The sequence below is a fragment of the Fonsecaea pedrosoi genome (assembly GCF_000835455.1).
Source record: "Fonsecaea pedrosoi CBS 271.37 unplaced genomic scaffold supercont1.5, whole genome shotgun sequence".
In the NCBI taxonomy this organism is placed as follows: domain Eukaryota; kingdom Fungi; phylum Ascomycota; class Eurotiomycetes; order Chaetothyriales; family Herpotrichiellaceae; genus Fonsecaea; species Fonsecaea pedrosoi.
In genome coordinates this window covers 3,036,282-3,049,076 of record NW_013550611.1, presented here as the reverse complement: position 1 = coordinate 3,049,076, position 12,795 = coordinate 3,036,282, and the positions used below count along the sequence as shown (strand labels likewise).

At 52.1% G+C, this 12,795-nt stretch overlaps 4 protein-coding genes across 4 annotated transcripts; 1 reads left to right on the top strand and 3 right to left on the bottom strand.

Moving 5' to 3' along the window:
• Nucleotides 1–140: 140 nt before the first annotated feature.
• Nucleotides 141–1,148, top strand: Z517_08578 (uncharacterized protein; the record flags this gene model as incomplete). Its single annotated transcript, XM_013427093.1, has 1 exon — nt 141–1,148. The coding sequence occupies one exon, from the start codon at nt 141–143 to the stop codon at nt 1,146–1,148; it is 1,008 nt and encodes a 335-aa protein (XP_013282547.1).
• Nucleotides 1,149–3,058: 1,910 nt separating this feature from the next.
• Nucleotides 3,059–4,787, bottom strand: Z517_08577 (uncharacterized protein; the record flags this gene model as incomplete). The annotated part of the gene is made up of 2 exons (XM_013427092.1): nt 3,059–4,299; nt 4,355–4,787. The coding sequence occupies 2 exons, from the start codon at nt 4,785–4,787 to the stop codon at nt 3,059–3,061; spliced, it is 1,674 nt and encodes a 557-aa protein (XP_013282546.1).
• Nucleotides 4,788–5,215: 428 nt separating this feature from the next.
• Z517_08576 (uncharacterized protein) lies at nt 5,216–6,418 on the bottom strand (the record flags this gene model as incomplete). Its single annotated transcript, XM_013427091.1, has 1 exon — nt 5,216–6,418. The coding sequence occupies one exon, from the start codon at nt 6,416–6,418 to the stop codon at nt 5,216–5,218; it is 1,203 nt and encodes a 400-aa protein (XP_013282545.1).
• Nucleotides 6,419–6,854: 436 nt separating this feature from the next.
• On the bottom strand, nt 6,855–9,476 carry Z517_08575 (uncharacterized protein; the record flags this gene model as incomplete). The annotated part of the gene is made up of 1 exon (XM_013427090.1): nt 6,855–9,476. One exon carries the CDS (start codon nt 9,474–9,476, stop codon nt 6,855–6,857), a length of 2,622 nt encoding a protein of 873 aa, XP_013282544.1.
• Between the last annotated feature and the right edge of the window lie 3,319 nt (nt 9,477–12,795).

Sequence of the window (12,795 nt, the reverse complement as noted above, 5' to 3'; positions counted from 1 at the left end):
TGTGACCCGCTCTGGCACGGGTACTAGGTATGCTCCAGTCTTGCGATCGCACTACGTGAACATTCCCATCATCAGAACCACTTTTGCTCGCGTTCGTTGTATGGTTTTTTCATTTTTTTTGGGCCTGAAAGCATCTATCCATGGCCTCCCCAAAGTTTTCCGAAGATCATTCGTCCTACAGCGACAAGCAGATCGTGTCGAGCGTCGATCATGGTATAGAGGTCGTCAGACAGCCCTATCCGGACGCCTATGCATATGCCAACCCTAACAATACCAACAACGACAGTTCAAAGGGCGGTAGTGGAGGTGGCGGTCTCGAAGCTGTTCATCACCTTCTGTCCAACGATCAAGAGAACCCTGCTTCGTCCAAGGAAAAGTCGAATCGAAAAATCTGTGGTCTTCGCAGCAGGACCTTCATAATCGTGATTGCCGTGGTCACGGCTTTGGTTGTTGCCGCCATCATTGGAGGGAGTATAGGTGGCGTCCTGGCAAACAAACACAGCGCAGACAGCGCAAAGGCCGACTCAGCAGAGGTAAAGTTGGACTACTCTGACATTTTCGTTCGTGCGTTTATTGATATTGTGACCTTGAAGACCAGCACCACGTCTCCAGCTCCTGCACTCTCGACGACTGTAACAACGACCTCGGCATCAGCAACATCAGCCACCTCCGAGCCTGCTGTTTCCACGAGCAGTCCATCCTCATCCTCGACAACAAGCACGACCGGCACAACTAGCACCTCCACCTCTTCGACCGCTGCCGCCACGACGTCGAGCTCTGGCGAAGGAACCTACAACTGTCCCGCAGACAACAACACAAACTACGTGTCACCCTTACTCAGCACCGCGACCTGGACTATCCTCTGCGACACAGACTGGCCGAGCGGGGTGGACTCGTTCAGCGGTGGCACTGTGGTCGACCTCACTGCCGTCATTGCATACAGTATCGAAGCTTGCGTTGATCAATGCGCTGCGTACAACGTTGCTGGTGGAAATTGTGAGGCGGTCGTCTACGGCGCCAACATCACCCTTGCGTTGAGTAGGGGCGGAATCCAGGGGAACTGCTTTCTGAAAAGTGACCGGGGAGAAGAGAACATTGCCGACAATAGTGGACAAGTAGAGGCGGCGTATCTGCTCTCGGCCAGTTGAGATGGGAGAGAGGGGAATTTCGATTGCTATCGAACAAATATTGCAATGGAGGTGTGTGCCTCATTTCTACTCTGGCTATGCCACTGCTTGATTTCTGTTACCTCGACATCGGGTCAACGAAGAGGTGGCTGTCTCTCTTCATCTCAAGGAACCATGGGGACTACCGCCATCAAGATTGAGACAACGACAAACAACACGCAAGATTGTCCTGTGTTGGCGCTCTACGGACGCGCCTACCACTCAACACCGTATTGACTACTCACCTGTCTCAAAGCGCGTGCTCAACACTACCAACTGAGAGGCAACTTGGGGATCTCATGGTGCTGGGAGTCTGCAATCTGGTCCGGCTTTCTCACGCCAACTTCGCGCCTAGCATGGATAAAATGCTCGACACAAAGCGTGACATTTTGGGATACATCGACGAAGTTTCGAGGGATTGTTGTCAAGTATGAGCATGAACGACAGAACAATCATACAGGAGCCTCCTCGATGAGATACGGAGATGCACTCCTTTCCACATCCTCCGAGTGGAAGGACTGCCAACACCTACTGCCAACACCTATACCTGGGACTTTTTTTTCGCGAAACGCGAGAGCTCAGTCATGATGGCATTTGCGTTTACTGGGATCTCTATCCCCACCCAACCTGAGGGGAAGCTAGCTGGTTCAAGAGGAGCGAAGGCATATGAATATGTCGTCAACTCGTTCGGGCGATATGGAAGAGGGCAAGTGCGTGTGGAAAAGCACTTCGAGTGTTAGGAGGCTGTCAGATTGGGATGGGATGGAGTTGGATGAGAATCTCGACTCACGGCACGGCGTCCATGGGCATGCATGGTGCAATACAACCAAGAGAGACACCCCCATCCTCCCTTTTTACACGACTCGAATTCCTGGACATCGCGACACTTGTTCCAGCGTCACCCAGGCGTCAGATTGTGCATAAACCGTCATCATTATCACCATCACCATCACCATCTAACCTATCTACCCGTCAGTCCGCCAGTCGGTCAGACAGTCAGTCAGTGCCGTCCGCTGACATTACCATCTCCCGCCCCTTCCCAACACCTCCATTTCCACGCGGTACCCCTGGCACTCATTACCGTATCCGTCTCGACGATAGGCGGTTAAAAACCAGCCACGCACGCAAGAGCAAAAACAAGGCCGTCAGTTAGTCAGTCGGTCGATCAGACCAGGAAACCTACCTGTCTACCTACCTACCTACCTACCTGCCTGCCTGCCTGCGTGCTGGGGAAGTGAGTGCGCAGCCAAGTTTTGAAAATACTACAGAGAGGTACTGTAGGTAGGAGGAAGGCATGGAAGCTTATAGGCGGTCCCGGCACCAAGGAGGGCGCTGGTCGCGAGTTAGATATATATATACATGGCTATATTGCTCATGGATAGCTCAGCGTGCTCAGTGTGCTTGGTTGTCAGGTTCAGGACAACGACCACGACCACGACCAGGCGAGGACAAGGAGAAGGTATATATACATAGTACATAGGACACGGTACAGAAATTACCTAGATTGAGAGTTACATACTAAGTAGCCAATTGGATTCGCCCCTGGCTACGTCCCTGGGATGCGTTTCATCTACCTACCTAGATACCTAGGTATCTTGTACAGCTTGTCCAGCCTCGACTAACTTACCACGCGTTTGCGTTTAGGTCCGTGACTCTGACTCTGACTCTAATTTGTCTGACTGTAACCTCGATACCGATACAGAATACATTGTCCATGCGAACGAGCCCCTCAGAGCCAAAGCGCAAGCATGCATATCCCTTCTTTGGCTTTCAAAACCATGTTTTTTTTTTTTTTTTTTTTTTTGGTCATTCGTTCTTACTCGACTGCCGCCTAGGCTGGGTGTAGAAGTTCATGCTGCGAGGGTTCTTATCCTGAGGCGTGAGGCACAGTCTCAGTGGTGGGTTCCGGGAGGAGCGATATCGGTCATTTCGGTGTCTCTGGGTTGGTGGTCTGGTGTTTGTCCTTGTGTTTCTTTCTCTGTTTTCTTCAGCCTCTCCTCCACATGACCCTCCTGCGCCTGCACGTGGTCTGCTCCTTGCGGTTGCGTCGGTGTCTGTAGCGGGGCTTGTATCTGCGGCTCTTCCGGTGCTTGGACGGTGGGTGGTAGACGCACGTAGTCCTTCTCCTGGTCCTGGTCCTGGTCCTGGTCCTGGTCCTGCTCTTGTCCTTGTCCTTGTTCTAGTTGAGAAGGTCGCGCCGCGGAGTCGAGCGACTCTTGCGGTACGCAGCTTCCAGCTTGGACCTGCTCTTGAGCCCCAGATGTACGAAGGCGGAGCTGGGTCGCCATGGGCAACATGGCGGCAGTAAGCAGTGTATTCTCCTTCCTGTTTCGTTCGTCGAATGCCTCGTAGTCCTCGACCCCGCCTGTCCACATGTCCATGATACTGATCCCTTCTTTCCGATACCTCTCTCCGTCGCGCACACTAGACCGCTTCGCAATAGCCGTGGTCCACTCCCGGAGGATTCGGCGCTGCCTCAGCATTGCGGCGATCTGGTGCTTACGATGGAGCTCTGTCCGAAACTGACGCGAAGCCTGGGGAGGAATAGGGTCGTGGTGCTGAACCCGTGAGATCAGATACCTCAGCTGGAGGTCCGCGATCGTCCCCGTCGAGTCCTGGAAGTCAAACTGTACGTCCGGCTGTCGTCGCCGCCATTTCTCCAACTGCTCAATGAAGGTCATCTTGATCATCTTTCTCGCTTCGTAGATGACTTCCTGCCATGTCAACAAGTTCATTCCAGGCTGTCGACCGACACAACGCAGGTAAAGGCGACTCATCTGTCTCAGCTCTTTTTGAACCACTCTTTGATGGAATTCGCAGGCGTCACGAAACATCTGGTCATTGCAGACTAGTTGCTCTAGCTGCTCGGTACTGAGATCGGAGAGGGCGTCGCGCATGTTCGGAGACAACGAGAGCTGTGGCATGAACGAGGTCTGCACCAAGCCGTGTTGTTGATCTGAACCGTCATGGCGTGCTTGTTTTGGAACATCATCCTCAGGATAGGTACGTATTTGGCCTCTGAAAACCGCCCCTGCGACTTGGCCCGAGTTGACCACTATCCTTGCCAGGTCATTACTTTCCTGTCGTAACATGTCCTGGTAGATCGGCACTGCGGATGCTGGAAGAATGGGTACTGGACAGAAAGACATCAGAGGCGCTTCCGGTTTAAGGCGGTCATGGAGACATACATGACAGTTTCACACTTCGACCACACTCAATGCGCAGTGCGTCGCGTTCGATGTTCGCCATGACAAACTGTGTCCAGTCAAACTGCGCGAACGCGCCTGGCCAGTGTTCAACCTCATAGATCGCATAGAGCCTGCTGACCTCGAATTGTGATTCCTTCTTTTGATCTCGTGGCTGACATTCGCGGAAAAAGCAACGGTGTCTGCCTAGGCGAGCTTCCACGGCTCTAATCAGCCTCTTCAAGCGAGTGCGTGGATATTTTCGTATTGCTGTATCAGCAAGCATGCCGTGAGGAAGTCGAGGCAGTGGTACTCTTATCACGAAGTCTCTGTAGGTAAAGCTCTGAGGAGGGTCGAGACGGAAGACATCCTTGGACGAGGTTGCCGTTGAGCTCCCTCGGGTGACGTGATGCTCACTGAGACGACGACCGTGCATCTTGTTGAGAGTGATCATCGAATGTGGTTTGTGTGAGAAATGGCGACTGGCAGAAAGACAAATCACATAAATCTAGTGAGGCAGCGCCTTGGGCCGGCTTCACGCGGTGAAGACTGCACAAGCGGACCATCGAAGACCTGAGCCTAACTTTCCATCGGTCAGTGAAGCACTCGGTTTAGTGAAAGTAGCGACCTCCGGAGAGAGTGTGGGTTGGTTGGTCTTTGCGAGTGTCAGTTGCCTCGAGGTGACCCCCTACTACAACAAGATCGTCGTCTGAAGTAATGGTACAAAGCCGGGGATTGACAGTGGGTATCAGTGCACTAACGCCTACCCAGTGTTTTCTGTCGTGGACTGAGCATTCGCGCTGAGCTGCACCAGTCCCTAGGGCGTCAAGCAGTTCGGACTCTTCTGACCTTTTCCTGATCGATTTATACAGGTTCCGTGCGAGTCCAGGAGCTCTGACCTTTGGGACTCGACCCAAAGATGAAGTTCTCCCAATTCGCTTTCAGTCGCTGGGCTCCTTCTCGCACATCCCACCCCTTCACCTCACAAACCTTGTGTATAATCTCCAGAAGAAGCCCGTCCATTGTTTCCCCCGCACAGTGTAGGTCGCTCTCAATGAGAATTCTGTTATCTGGCACCGCTTTGATGACACTGGTGACCTTTGCGGTCGAAGAATTTGAGAAATTGATGGCCGCCGAAAAGGAGAAGTAGATTTCCGCCGGCACGGTAGGGGCGAGAAATTGTTTCAACGCATCAGGAGGCCCGGAGTAGGAGTGCATGCAGATTCGTGGCGGAAATGGGAATGTCTTGTCTTGGTTACCAGTGTTGGGACTGTCGTCGCTATGATGGGCCTTTGGAGCGCTCAGAGCCCTCTTTCTTTCTTTCTTGGATGGCTTCTCGTAGCCTTTCCACATCGCTTGTAGAAGGTCAAACACCAAGCCATGAGCTTGGACGCTGTGCACAGAAAGCGGGCGCCGTAGCTTTGCAGCGAGCTCGAATTGAGCTTTCAAGATCGCCTTCTGATGATCAATATTGACGCGGTAGGGCGAGAGCGGTCTCCCTTCGCGGGTTCCGGGGGTATAGTCCTCATCTGAACCACCAGTCTTGTTTGTGACATCGCCGGTCATGGCCCTTGGGCCTTGTGGCAGCCGAAATGATCGATCCAAGCCCACCTCCCCGACCAGTGAATAGGGAAACTCCTCCACTTTCTGCTCCGTCTCCCGGAGAAACTCACGTAGCGATCGAGGGGCAGGAAGAATCTTCAAGAACTCATCGTCATCGGGTGTCGGGGTCAACACCGCTTTGTAATGCTCAATCTGATTAGGACGTACGTCTCCCTTCAGGTCGTCGTACATTTGATGGGAGAACCAAGGGTGCCATCCGAACGCTGGAACGACGTATTTCGAGGTATTCTCTCTGGCATCCGAATTCGAGTCCTTCAACCTGTATTTCCTCGCAGTCTCCAGAACCATTTCCTGATCTTGAGACCGGGTGGCCATGATCGTGAGAACTCTTGCCTTCATGTTTGCGATGTCCTTGATCGAGGCCATGATATCGGTGGGATGACAGTGAGCGTCAAAAACGCCAATTTGCCAGATGGCATCATTGGCATCGTCGGTCTCCGCCATCTCTTGAACACGACTGTTCTCTGTGCTAGACGATTGAGGGAATAAGAGAGCTTTTCAGCAACAAAACATAGGAATACACAACATGATCAAGGTGAAAGACGCACTTACGCAATATTCAAATGACATCAATTTCTGTCATTCAATATCTGCCACTTCATCGATTACCGAAAAGAGGGAGAAAGATCAACAGTTGGGGGATTCAACACTGCTTCATAGCCTAGTCTACGAAAAGTGGCTGCCGGTTGGATGTATATTCTTCATAAGGCTGTGATTAATTCATAACAGTACTACGTTGACAAGTGTTATACATGGACAACAATCGTACGCTGTTCGCAAATGACAGGACCATCATCATGTATACCACTATCGGGGACAAGACCAGCTCTAATCCATTTCTTTCATATTCCGACCGCGACACCGTACCTCGTCAGAACATTCAAGCTGTGTTTCCCGGCAATGGCCCAGCATCCATGTCCCAATAGGATATACAAGCATCCTGACTGTCATAGCCAGAGTCGGTGCTAGTTTCACTATACCGGCGCGGGATCTTGTTTTGACTATTTTGCATGCCCAACACGTCAGCAGCATATATGTGATCGTGTGGTAGAACGCGAACCTCTTCCCTTCCAGCAGTTGCTGGTTTCTCAATAGCTGGCAGCCGTCGGAGAAGGTGCTTCCTCGCTGCCTGCGCCAACAGGTGCGTGTGTTCGATCTCAAGTTTCTTCGAATTGAAAAAGGCCAATGCTTCTGTTTCGTTGTCTTTGAGGTCATGATCTTCACGATCGAGAATCCGCAAAGTTTCTGCACAATGCAAGCAGTTCATGATATCAGCCCTAGCGGATGGGGGAGTTGACGAGTCGATGAAATAAGGGGGTCGAGTGTCAGCTGCTGGCTGCGTGGTGGGAGTGGACAACACTTTCATGGCCTCTGATGCCCGCCTGAAATAGTCGGATTGAGCAGTATCGCTCAGGACCGAGCTTGCGGCCAGCGCTCGCGTTTCAGCTGCGGAGCCTGGTGGCGCAATTTTGAGCGCAGCACTCAAGTGCTCTTGGACACGAGCGGATTCCTCGGCTGTGTGCAGAGACAGCTCCAAAGCCTCTGTCAGTGACAACATTGACCGCCAGGCAGCAACAGCATCAAGCGGTGATCTGACTGCATGATCTTCGACCACGACGTCCAGAAGGGGATTGGGAGAATCTTCCTGCGTGGGTCGGTCGTACATCAAATTGTACGCCCTCTGACAGACTGTATCCAGGAATACATGATCGCACGGCATATCAAGCATGTTGGCAAGATACGGAGGGAGGGGATCCGGATGATGCAGGGGTAAATTGTCGTGCGAGTCTTTGGCGCGGCCCCATTGCCTGTTTGCAAAAAACTTCCCGACGCGGTTAGCGATCCTGGATACTCCAGTTCCGAGTGAGCCCACGTTCCACAGGAGCACCCGACAATGGAGTGTTTTCAGCATTAACCGCAGAGGTGATCGGGGGAGAGTTCCTGCACCAAAGATTGTCAGGAGCAATCGGCTTCGGCTCACTTCGGCATCACCACCAGCCAATTGTGCGTCAATTGCAATGTCCCACGCCTTGATCCGAGCCACGTCGTCGTCAGCAGTGCGACCGGTAAGCCAAGCATAGGCGCGTGCTCCAAAAAGATAGCCAAAGGTATACTTGAGCCATTCACAAGTAATGGCTATCCACTCGGGGAAGAAGTGATGATGAGGAAGGTGTAGTTCCTGCATGCTCGTGCTCCAGGCGCGGCGTCGAACTTGAATGGGCGAGGCTGGAGCTGGAACCTGTCTCGAGGTAGTGCCCAGCTCCTCGACATCGGTTTTCGGTGGAGGTTTTGAATTGAACAAATATGAAAAGATGAGGAAAGCCAGGAATGTCAGGGCAATGAATCCTTTGACTAAGGGTATGATGCCACCGGCCTGGCAGAACTGACTGAATGCAGTCAAGTATATCCGAGGAGAACGTAGAAATTTCCAGCCATCAAGAAGCTCGAGGGGAATTCCAAATAGGCCCTTCTCACGGGATGTTGAGCCCATATCGGACTCACTGAGGCCATCTATTACCATCAGACTGGCAATTGAACCCAGAATGATCCTCGTAGGCCATTTCCCCTTGAGTCTCGAGCGTTCTGACGGGGTTTCATAGATGTGGCCGTAATGTTCCTGTGGTTGGTTTTGTCGTAGCCGCCTCCAACTCTCGGGCAATGGGATCAGGCCCTGCGGAGGGTGGGTGGTTGCGTCTGTCGATTCGGATGAGGGGGACTGGCTATTTGAAGCCGGTGAAGATTCCTCTATTACCACATTGCTCGTGAAAGCAGCAGCTCTTTGAGCATCATGACCGCCTTGAGCGATTACTTTGTCAAGGATCTCGAGCCGTTCTTTTAGTGCCTTGTTTTCTTCCTCTAAGCGCTTCGTCCGGAACTCGAGATGGCGGATGTACTCGACCGCTTTTGTCAATATCGAAGCCTTGTTGAGCTTGTTGCTTGGGGTGAGGCCATCCAGATCCTCCTCATCAGATTCTCCATTGGCTGATTCACGAACTTTTGTCTTCTGTGCGAACCGAAGGCTAGGCACGCTGTCCCTCAGCTCGGCTATCTTCTCATTGAGATTGGCACGATATCTCTTCTCAATTATGTTATGCGGCCGCTTTTTGGCAGGAGCTTCATGCCGGTAGTCCGTCATTGGGATATCGGTGGGTGACAGTTTCCGTTTGAGCATAGGTCGTATACTTGGGGTTGGCTGTTCTCTTAGTGTGTCGCCACTGAGTCGCATCTCGAGACTAGATCGTGATTCTGGAGATGCTGAACTGTGTCGCGGGGTCAACAGATCTTGAGATGGAAGGGCGGTGAGGAGGTCGGTCTTGAGTTGGGCAGGGAGAGAATCTCCATTTGCGGTCGATGATGGGGATATCGGAAGTGCGTGAAGGGCTTGATTTGGAGCAAGATTGTCTTCTTCGGGAGCTCGTGGAAAGGTATCTGCAGTTCCGTTCCAATCCAGCCATTTGTCGAATTCACGGCCAGCGGATTGGAGGTCAAGCGGCGCGGCCATGGCTGGCTGCGGAGGAGTGATCATGGCGCGTGTGTCTGTGCAGTCTGCCACTGTCTTCGGACGGCGAAGGCCAGCATATGAAGGAGCTCCTTATATAACGCTCATCCGTTGCTTTGGTGGTAGGATGTTTCGAGGAGGCGATATTGGGAAAGAATGGTGAACGAGCACAGGCCGAGTTGAGGTCCCTGACTAGCCAGTCAATGCCAATCCAAGAAGGGGGAACAATCTGCACGGCTGCAGATTCCGCTGGGCAAGCATGGTCGATAGAAGAGAAGCAGTTGGTTCGCTTGCTTGGTGGCTCTTCAGGCTGCGCCCAGGGAGCGCAGCGGCCATTGGTGGGATTGGGGGACGCCTGTTCGGCTGCTCTAACTTCCGCCATGCTGCGCCACGATAACACGATTCAATCCAAGAGGGGTCAGAGAAGGATAGTGTACCGATACATCTTTAATGTGCTATGGACAGCCCTGATAGCATGTACCTTCGTATTCTCACGCCCCTGCTGGTGGTTGAACACGTTGAATGTGGCTGATAGTCGAGCATCTCACCGGTACATCAGCGAAGCGAAGACATTCCGAGTCCTGACTTGGGGCTATTTAAGCGAGGGGCATCGATTCTTGTACAAGTACGAGGTACGAGCAGATACTGTTAATACCCATGAATGCCATTCGATACCGGTGGAACACCTGCAAGAGCCAGATGATACGAGGCTCTTGTCCGCTATCGAAGAACTTATCGACACATCCAGGAAAAGGTACCCTTCGCAGGCGCAGTGGAATAATCAAGGCCAGCATTGAGACATGGACACGGTGAGCCCACCATTTGAGGCCCCGCCTCTTGGATTTTTGGGTGGTGCCCCCCCTTGTCATTTGTGTGTCTGTCCCCTCGCACCCACCTCGTCCCCTACTGTACGAGGTACATAACCCACCCTCTCAGGGGATGGCTCGTAATATGATAAGGTTCCTCCTGCTACCCATATCGCTTTCGTGCGAACGGAGACAGGGGAGATTGTGCGTGAGGGGTTCAACCGTGTGTGGCATTTTCTTTAGGAGTCCTCACTGTGCCCTCGTAATGTAACTAGCTCTTTTAGGTACACAGCAGATAACAAGGCCTGTTGGCCTGCTATCTATTGCGCGCGGAGGAAACATCCTCATCGACGATCTTGCCGAAGCGAGAACGGATCCGTCGGAGTAAGAGGATATTGATCGTCTTGTCAGGTGGTCGATAGATTTGTCTCGAACCGCGACTGCACCTACCGTCACACAGTAGGGTCAAGACGATTTGTGGATAGTCCCATAGCCAAGTGGATAGCTTCATGAGTCGTTCGCCTGTCGAAACAATCCAAATGCGGAGAGTTCAACAAAAACGTGTATTTTGAGTCGCGGATACGTCCTTTGTAGTGCTCGGTTACGGGTTTGCATTGGCACTACTCCCTCGGTAAGCCTTGATCATGGCGCACAATCACTTGTCCTCGGTCTGTGGTCCGTGTTAATGTTCAAGTGGAAAACGTTTCCAAGGAATGCCAGTTCTGAGCGGGTTCCAGGGACAGGGTTCATTCCTTCGCACATTCTTTTGTAACAGTGCACCGAGTACGGATGTACCTGTTGTCTGTGACATATCGTTCTCTCTGTACCCAGTAATTCGACACTAGAGAGAAGTTGCACCGACTGGTAAGGAAATTGTTCCTGTAGTTGCAATGTTGTAGACTGTAGGGCCATGGCCATTTCCAGGGGATTTCCCCAGTGCCCCATCCATATCAACGAGGTACTTCTGAGAGGGCGGTCATCCCGTCGTGTCTCGGACTGGCACTATCTATTTCTGAAGTCGGCTCGCAGGGTGGCAGAGTAGGTAACAACTTGATGCATTTCCTGCGGGAAACCCTCGAGCGCTCGCTTCTCTCTCCCCCGCAAACGCCTTCACAAGTGCTGCTATTTTCTGCGCTTGCCTGGATCGATACAAGGAATGTTGGACACCGTCCTGTGCCCCGCACCTGTAAAAAGCACGTACATAGAGGTTGCACAAAACGCGGCCGAACAAGTCTGGTCGATGGCTCCATCTTCCCTGCATCATGGCCTCGGGAACCTTCAAGGGATATTGGAAACTAGCAGAGGAAACTCGGTCTTCGGCATTTCTGGTCCAAGCGGGACAATGGCTAATCCAGAAGTCAGTTCTTTCAGGACTTTGACACTGTGAGAGCTCAATGCTCGCGGGCACTTTGCGAGTAAGAGACCCTACCGTAGGTACCCAGGAATGGGATCTGGAGGGTCTCTGGTCCGGCAATTTTAGAAGGGGAGAAGTGGACGGGTTACAGATGTTGGCTCGAAGTTTACAGGCTTGCCACGTTTCCCACCCGCGCAATCGTGCGATCCTGGGCAGACGGCTCGAGGGTATAATTGATTAATGAATTTGTCAGACGATCAAAATACTCGGATCGCACGGAAAGAAGCCACGGATGGCACCTCAGCACCGATGAGTTGGCACCATGTGGATTTTCTGTCAGACACAGAATTTCTGTCCCTTCTGTTCAGCCTCCGTAATGACATCACAACGAGAAGTGAACGGGATTGAGTTCTGTAACTGCGTTCGCTTTTTTTCTCCGGGTGGTTTCTTGATCAAAACATCATCATCTTCTATACTCGTTCAAATTCTCTGAACTCTTTTTTGTTGTTTTGTTTGGAAATGCAGCGACACCGCCCTTGATCTACACCCAGCAATCTTTGGGTGTCACAATGTTTTCTCGGCGCTCAAGGCCTTTTCGGAGGCTCCATTATTGTTTGATCTCCGCCCCGGTACCCCTGTCCATCCATGCTATTCGCCCCATGGCTAGTCGTCCTGTTGGTCAGCCAGGACGGGTGGCGTGGTGCTGGCGTTCTCATTTCAACGCTTACCGTCATAGGCCATGTCAGGGATTCCCTTTTGTCGTATCCACCGAATCGCAATCAGCCAATACCTACTGAGGTTTCTTTTCATGTCCCTCCAGGCTTGAGTCTACATGGCCCTGCATCGATCACTGGGAAACCGTCGCCCCTTCGATAACCTTCTTCAAAATCATGGGGCGCCGATGAGGCCTCCTGATATACCAGCATTTTCATAAGCACGAAGATCTTTTCGGTTTTAAATGACGACGCCTTAAGAGCTGGGAACAAGAGGTTTGTGCCCAGGTCGCTTATACTCTGCCTTGTGCCCCCTGGTACTCATTCTACTCGCGCTCCTCGAGGCTGGAATCCTTTATCAACATCAAAACCCTCCGGCACCGAGATCAGCGTACCCTTGGTTGTTGGCAATCCCGGCACTTTCTGTTGATCATTTCTCACGCAATTTT